We start from the raw sequence: 8,391 nt of genomic DNA, 5'->3' as shown, positions 1-8,391 counted from the left end.
AGACTCAATAAAGTCTTTTTGAGTCGGTGTTTTTCAGTGTCAGATTGAGAGGTGGGACAAAAGAGCCAGAGCTCAACCCCCGCAAGCACAATTAGGTGAGTAAAATTAGGTGAGTACACACACACTCTCTTTCTTTATCTTGCTCTATCTCTCCCTCCCTCCTCTCTCTCTCTCTCTCTCTCTCTCTCTCTCTCTCTCTCTCTCTCTCTCTCTCTCTCTCTCTCTCTCTCTGTCTCTCTCTCTCTCTCTCATACCCCACTTGCCCTACTCCTGATAAATCCTATCACAGCATTATAGGAACAGGTGCAAGCATGATGGCCAGAGGAAACAGGAGAACAGGGAAAAGTCAAGGTGATGAAATGAAGGAACTCTTCGCCCAGTTTGTGGAGGATATCAAGAGTGAGATTTAGGGAATGATGCAGGATATAAAGAATGAAATAAGCAACCTGAAAGAGAGCTGGCAGCAGCAAAAGAGGAGATTAGAACCCTCAAAGATAACAGTGTTGATGCTGAGACTCAGAAAATCATCCAGGGGGGAAGGTGAAAATAGTATACTGGAAGAGAATGCCACTATAGAAGCAACATTTGTAGAAATGCTAAAAAAATAACTCTGAAGTAATGTCCACAATGATGGAGGTGGCCATGAAAGCAGCCACCTCACAGGAAGCGGCAAGCTCCACTAGCCAGCTGTTGGAAAGAAAAAGATCAGTGGTAGCTGTGGGTATTAGAGAGCAGGAAGGCTTCCACAGGACAGAGTGGAATGATAAGGACAATGCAACAGTGAATGAAATACTGAAGGCACTAGAGATGGAAGGGGCTGAGCATAGAATTGAGAAGGTTTTCAGGCTAGGTTGGTAAAACAAAGACTGAGATCGTGTGTTAGAGATAGTGTTTGCAAACGAGAGCACAAAGGAGATGATTCTAACAAGGAAAAGTCACCTGCAACATGTGAGAGAATTAAAAAAAAGTATTCCTCCAAAGGAACATGACAAGGGAGGAGAGAGTGATGGCAGCAGAAGCAAGGAAGAAGTACAGGGTGAGAGGAGAAAACCAGGAACTCACAGCTCCCAACACATCACCCCCAGAGGTGATGGGGGGGGGCGGGAAGGGGAGGGGGGGGGGGGAACCCATAACCAGCTGCCCAGTAACACCAGAGGGAAGGACAACCACACCACCCTGCTCTGCATAGAAAACCCCCATACCCCAAATCCTCCCTGCCCCCACTCAAATGCTCTGCCAAATCTCCCTCCCCCCCCCACCCCATTCCCACCCTGCTACCCTCCCCTCCTCCTGCCATGTCCCCCTTCCTCCTTTTCCTTCCAGTCCTCCCTCCCCCTTCATCCCATTCCCTCCCTGTCCCCCCTCTTCACTTGACTCCCTGCACCTTACCCCAATATCTTCTGAGACCCTGTTATTCACCTCACAAATCCTCATACCCATGGAACAGCAGAACACTCACCAAGGAGGTTATATGAGAAGGGACAGAAGAAAGTGAGCCTCAGGGCAATGTACACTAACATAGATGGAATTACAAATAAAGCAAATGAGCTTGGAGAATGGGTACTAGAGGAAAACCCAGACATAATTGCACTCACAGAAACAAAGCTGACAAAAACCATAGCAAATGCAGTGTTCCCACAGGAATATTATGTTATGAGGAAAGAGAGAGAAGGAAGAGGCGGAAGTGGTGTAGCTCTGCTGGTAAGAAAGGGCTGGGACTTTGAGGAGGTGGTTATTCAGGGCTGTGAGGGTGTTATAAATTTAACGAGCTGTTATGGGAAGTCTAGAGTATTATGGAGAAGGGCCAGCAGTTAGAATCAAGATGTATCAGAGTTAGTGGCACATCTAGGCCCGGCCCCCAAGGAACATAGGTTCCTGTTTATGCTTTAAGATTTTAGAACAGATGTGTCGTCTGGGATACAATCATCTACGCCACTACAACAGGAGTAATGGATACACCTCAAAAACTAACTTATTTATTAAACCCTCTTAACAACTCCCCTTATACATTAAATAACAATAACGATAACTACTTTACCACACTATCTTACTTTAAAAGCCTTGGTCCACATAAGCAGGATACAAGGTTTTACAATTAGGACAAGCTAGGGTAAAGTCTACTAGTGAAGAACTTGAAAGCTTGAGGCAGCTTGGGGTAGTGAGTACCACGTGGGACCCAATCACAACACAACACTTAGGGATACCCAAAACACTTGCTTATACTACACAATATCTACACAAGTCTTACAAGCCTAGCAGTTAGCACGGTTACACATAAAGGTACTTAACTTTATAGTTACAGGAACGTAAGGTAAGGGAAAGGGAGAAGGAGGAGGAGAATCAAGGCAGAACCTCCACAGGAAGATCTTTACACCACACCGTCAGACCGGAGAAGAAGGAGCCAGCGTCCAGTCGCTGAGCTCCCGCGTTGTTGTGGTTGCCGGGAAGAGCCTAATTGATCGTGCAGCTACAAACAATACAAGTCTTCACCGGCCTCCGTTACTTTACTAGTTCTAAGAATAGTTAATAATTATTTCACTGTTAAACTTAATCCACAATAAGCTCAAGAGTCTGAATGCTCTGTTCAAACAAGATTCGTCTTACCTCTGGCAAGGAAGATAGGAACGCGCATCAACAAGCGCATCAAATAATGTAAAGTAAATTATTTAGAGCTCAATTTGACCTCTGGTTTCCACTAAGAAACCCAGGGTCGTAACAGAGGGTTTCAGTGACTATGTAGCAGGTGCCATAATAACTGGAGGACAAAAAATTATAGTCGTAGTCATATATAATCCACCACCAAATGACAGAAGACCCAGACAAGAATATGATAGAAACAACATGGCCACCATTAACAAAATAGAGAGAGCAGGAATGAGGTCAGCAGGAATGGATCTGGATATCAACCACGAGAAAACAGACTGGGAGAACAGAGATCTGCATGGAGGACCAGAAACATGGAGAGCTAAGCTGCTGGACGTGGCAACAAGACACTTTCTAAGTCAGCACATCAAGGAACCAACAAGAATGAGAGGAGAAGATGAACCAGCCATGCTCGATCTGATATTTACCTGAAATGAGTGGGATATAAGGGAAGCTAAGATGGAAGCACCCTTGGGAATGAGTGACCACAGTGTATTAAATTTTGAGTACTTGGTAGAGCTAGGAATTATCTCCTCAAAAAAAAACTAGGAAACAAAAAGCTGGCTTACCGAAAGGGGAAATATGAGGAGATGAGACGTTTCCTAAGGGAAATACCTTGGGACACAGACTTCAGAGGTGAGTTTGTACAAGATATGATGGACTATGTCACCGAAAAGTGTCAGGAGGCAGTAAACGGGTTCAACCCATTCCAAAGGGTAAAATCGAGAGGCAAAAGAAGAATCCATGGTATAATAGGGCATGTATGGAAGCAATGGGACTGAACAAAAGGGCATGTAGGAACTTCCGGAATAACAGAACACCAGAAAGCAGAGAGAGATACCAGAGAGAGAGATATCAGAGAGAGATACCAGAGAACCAGGAATGAGTATGTTAGGGTGAGAAGAGAAGCAGAGAAAAATTATGAAAATGATATAGCAAACAAAGCCAAGACCGAACCAAAGCTACTCCATAGTCACATCAGGAGGAAGACAACAGTGAAAGAACAGGTAATGACACTTAGAACAGGCGAGGACAGGTACACAGAGAATGACAAAGAGGTGTGTGAAGACCTCAACAAGAGGTTCCAGGAGATCTTCACAATAGAACAAGGTGAGGTCACTGTGCTAGGAGCAAGGGTATTAATTTAAACTAGGCGGCCTTGGAAGGGTTCGAAATTACGAGTGAGGAGGTCACGAGACACCTGCTGGACCTGGATGTTAGAAAGGCTGTTGGTCCAGACAGGATTTAACCTTGGATACTGAAAGAGTGTGCAGAGGCACTTTGCTTGCCACTCTCCAGAGTGTATAGTAGGTCACTGGAGACGGGAGACCTACCAGAAATATGGAAGACAACAAATGTGGTCCCAATATACAAAAAGGGCGACAGTCAAGAGGTACTTAATTACAGGCCAGTGTCTTTGACTTGTATACCATGCAAGGTGATGGAGAAGATCGTGATAAAAAACCTAGTAACACATCTGGAGAGAAGGGACTTCGTGACAAATCGCCAACATGGATTCAGGGAGAGTAAATCTTGCCTGACTGGCTTAATAAAATTCTACGTCCAGGTGACAAAGATTAAGCAAGAAAGAGAAAGCTGGGCGGACTGCATTTTCTTGGATTGTCGGAAAGCCTTTAACACAGTACCGCATAAGAGACTGGTACATTCAAAGGTTTGCCACCAGACTAGTACCCGAGCTGAGAGGTATGAGCCACAAGGAGAGGCTACAGGAATTAAACCTCACTTCGCTGGAAGACAGAAGAGTTAGGGGGACATGATCGCCACATTCAAGATTTCAAGATTCTCAATGGAATTGATAGGGTAGATAAAGACAGGATATTTAAAACAAGGGGCATGCACTAGGGGACACAGGTGGAAACTGAGTGCCCAAATGAGCTACAGAGATATTAGAAAGAACTTTTTTAGTGTCAGAATGGTTGACAAATGGAATGCATGAGGCAGTGATGAGGTGGAGGCTGACTCCATACACAGTTTCAAGTGTAGATATGATAGATCCCAATAGGCTCAGGAACCTGTACACGTGTTGATTGACGGTTGAGAGGCGGGACCAAAGAGCCAGAGCTCAACCCCCGCAAACACAATTACGTGAGTACACACACACAGACACACACACACACACAGACACACACACACACACACACACACACACACACACACACACACACACACACACACACACACACACACACACACACACACTGGTCTCTGAACCATCACTACCCCCACTCTTCCCTCCACTCTGCAGCGTTCTCAGTGAAGCCATTAGCGGCCTTGTAACTCGTGTAGTCATCTCCCGCCGCCCCTCCTCCTGCCTCGTCTGCCCGCGCCCTCCCTCCCCAGCTTCCCGCGGCGCCCGTTGACTAAAGGAGGAGTTAAGAGCCAATATAATTCAAGCAGCCTCTAAGGGCTCCGTAAAGGGGGTTTTACTCCCTAGGAACCAACCATTCTCTCTCCTTCTCTCTCGATAAGTAGAGAATGTAGCTGACGCAATCAAGGGGCTTTGATGGGTTTACCAGACTTCCCCATGACAAACTCTCTAGACGTGATGAGGCTATTTCTTCCATGCATGACCTCCTGGAACTCCTAACATTGGGGTATACCTAACAAGGCCCGCCATTCTTGTTCTGTATTTACGGTCTCCCAACGCGGTGTTCAGCAGGAACATAGAGCCCAGCAAGACAGTGTTCAGCAGGAACATAGAGCCCAGCAAGAAAGTGTTCAGCAGGAACATAGAGCCAAGCAAGACAGTGTTCAGTAGGAACATAGAGCTCAGCAAGACAGTGTTCAGCAGGAACATAGAGCCCAGCAAGAAAGTGTTCAGTAGGAATATAGAGCCCCGTAAGACAGCGTTCAGCAGGAACCTTAGAGCCCAGCAGGAAAGTGTTCAGCAGGAACCTAGAACCCAGCAAGACAGTGTTCAGCAGGAACATAGAGCCCAGCAAGACAGTGTTCAGTAGGAACATAGAGCCCAGCAAGAAAGTGTTCAGCAGGAACATAGAGCCAAGCAAGACAGTGTTCAGCAGGAACATAGAGCCCAACAAGACAGTGTTCAGCAGGAACATAAAGCCCAACAAGACAGTGTTCAGCAGGAATATAGAGCCCAACAAGACAGTGTTCAGCAGGAACATAGAGCCCTGCATTAATTGTTCACAAGGAACGCGTTTTAAAATTCAATTTATTATACACATTTCACTTCTTTATACAATATAAAAATACATCTGTATTATACTGAATTTTAGAGCTGGAAAAATAATATATAAATATATCTTGTAACATGGTATTTATTTTATATATTTATTTATATATACAAAGATACTTACATTCTTGTACAGCCACCAGCACACACAGTGTTCCGGGCAGGTCCTTAACCTTAATTTTCTCTGGAATACGACCCGCCAAATCGTTTAACAACCAGGTACCCATTTACTGTTGGGTAAACAGAGGCTACAATTTTATGTATTAATATACGAAAGTACTTAAGAAATTTTCTGTTTCAATCATTCCTCCGTGGTCTGACACTGTCACATTTTTCCTCACGTGTTAATTTTCGTGATTTACACAAACACACACACACACACACATATATCTATATATATATATATATATATATATATATGTCGTACCTAGTAGCCAGAACTCACTTCTGAGCCTACTATGCAAGGCCCGATTTGCCTAATAAGCCAAGTTTTCATGAATTAATTGCTTTTCGACTACCTAACCTACCTAACCTAACCTAACCTAACTTTTTCGGCTACCTAACCGAACCTAACCTATAAAGATAGGTTAGGTTAGGTTAGGTAGGGTTGGTTAGGTTCGGTCATATTTCTACGTTAATTTTAACTCCAATAAAAAAAAATTGACCTCTTACATAATGAAATGGGTTGCTTTATCATTTCATAAGAAAAAAATTAGAGAAAATATATTAATTCATGAAAACTTGGCTTATTAGGCAAATCGGGCCTTGCATTGTAGGCTGAAAAGTGAGTTCTGGCTACTAGGTACGACATATATATATATATATATATATATATATATATATATATATATATATATAGGAAATATATACATATATATATGTATATATATATATAGGTATATGTATATATATATATGTATCTATATATATATATATATATATATATATATATATATGTCGTACCTAGTAGCCAGAACGCACTTCTGAGCCTACTATGCAAGGCCCGATTTGCCTAGTAAGCCAAGTTTTCATGAATTAATTGTTTTTCGTCTACCTAACCTACCTAACCTAACCTAACCTAACTTTTTCTGCTACCTAACCTAACCTAACCTACAAAGATAGGTTAGGTTAGGTTAGGTAGGGTTGGTTAGGTTCGGTCATATATCTACGTTAATTTTAACTCCAATAACAAAAAATTGACCTCATACATAATGAAATGGGTAGCTTTATCATTTCATAGGAAAAAAAATAGAGAAAATATATTAATTCAGGAAAACTTGGCTTATTAGGCAAATCGGGCCTTGCATAGTAGGCTGAGAAGTGCGTTCTGGCTACTAGGTACGACATATATATATTTATATATATATATGTCGTACCTAATAGCCAGAACGCACTTCTCAGCCTACTATTCAAGGCCCGATTTGCCTAATAAGCCAAGTTTTCATGAATTAATGTTTTTTCGTCTACCTAACCTACCTAACCTAACCTAACCTAGCTTTTTTTGGCTACCTAACCTAACCTTACCTATAAATATAGGTTAGGTTAGGTTAGGTAGGGTTGGTTAGGTTCGGTCATATATCTACGTTAATTTTAACTCCAATAAAAAAAAATTGACCTCATACATAGAGAAAAGGGTTGCTTTATCATTTCATAAGAAAAAAATTATAGTAAATATATTAATTCAGGAAAACTTGGCTTATTAGGCAAATCGGGCCTTGAATAGTAGGCTGAGAAGTGAGTTCTGGCTACTAGGTACGACATATATATATATATATATATATATATATATATATATATATATATATATATATATATATATATATATATATATATATTTCCTATATATATAGGTATATGTATATATATATATATATATATATATATATATATATATATATATATATATGTCGTACCTAGTAGCCAGAACTCACTTCTCAGCCTACTATTCAAGGCCCGATTTGCCTAATAAGCCAAGTTTTCCTGAATTAATATATTTACTATAATTTTTTTCTTATGAAATGATAAAGCAACCCTTTTCTCTATGTATGAGGTCAATTTTTTTTATTGGATTTAAAATTAACGTAGATATATGACCGAACCTAACCAACCCTACCTAACCTAACCTAACCTATATTTATAGGTAAGGTTAGGTTAGGTAGCCAAAAAAAGCTAGGTTAGGTTAGGTTAGGTAGGTTAGGTAGACGAAAAAACATTAATTCATGAAAACTTGGCTTATTAGGCAAATCGGGCCTTGAATAGTAGGCTGAAAAGTGCGTTCTGGCTATTAGGTACGACATATATATATATATATATATATATATATATATATATATATATATATATATATATATATATATATATATATATATATATATATATATATATAGGAAATTCTACCTGCCCACTTACATCAGCTGGCAGGTGTACATGATCCCAATTTTACACGCTGTGCCACAGAGTGGGCCTCTCGTGCAGGCCAATCACCTCAACCACCATCCCCAAAATCCCACAAGCAATCCAGCTGGGATGGT

At 41.4% G+C, this 8,391-nt stretch overlaps 1 protein-coding gene across 1 annotated transcript in view; it reads left to right on the top strand.

Moving 5' to 3' along the window:
• Nucleotides 1-627: 627 nt before the first annotated feature.
• LOC138356789 (mucin-22-like) overlaps nucleotides 628-8,391 on the top strand; it is a 31,181-nt gene continuing 23,417 nt past the window's right edge. The window contains exon 1 of the mRNA XM_069313111.1: nucleotides 628-837. Within this exon, the coding sequence (XP_069169212.1) occupies nucleotides 628-837 (210 nt within the window). The remainder of the gene's footprint in view (nucleotides 838-8,391) is intronic.

Source organism: Procambarus clarkii, chromosome 74 (genome assembly GCF_040958095.1).
Source record: "Procambarus clarkii isolate CNS0578487 chromosome 74, FALCON_Pclarkii_2.0, whole genome shotgun sequence".
Taxonomy (NCBI): domain Eukaryota; kingdom Metazoa; phylum Arthropoda; class Malacostraca; order Decapoda; family Cambaridae; genus Procambarus; species Procambarus clarkii.
Note: the sequence above shows the minus strand (reverse complement) of the source record. Positions and strands in the feature narration are given on the sequence as shown.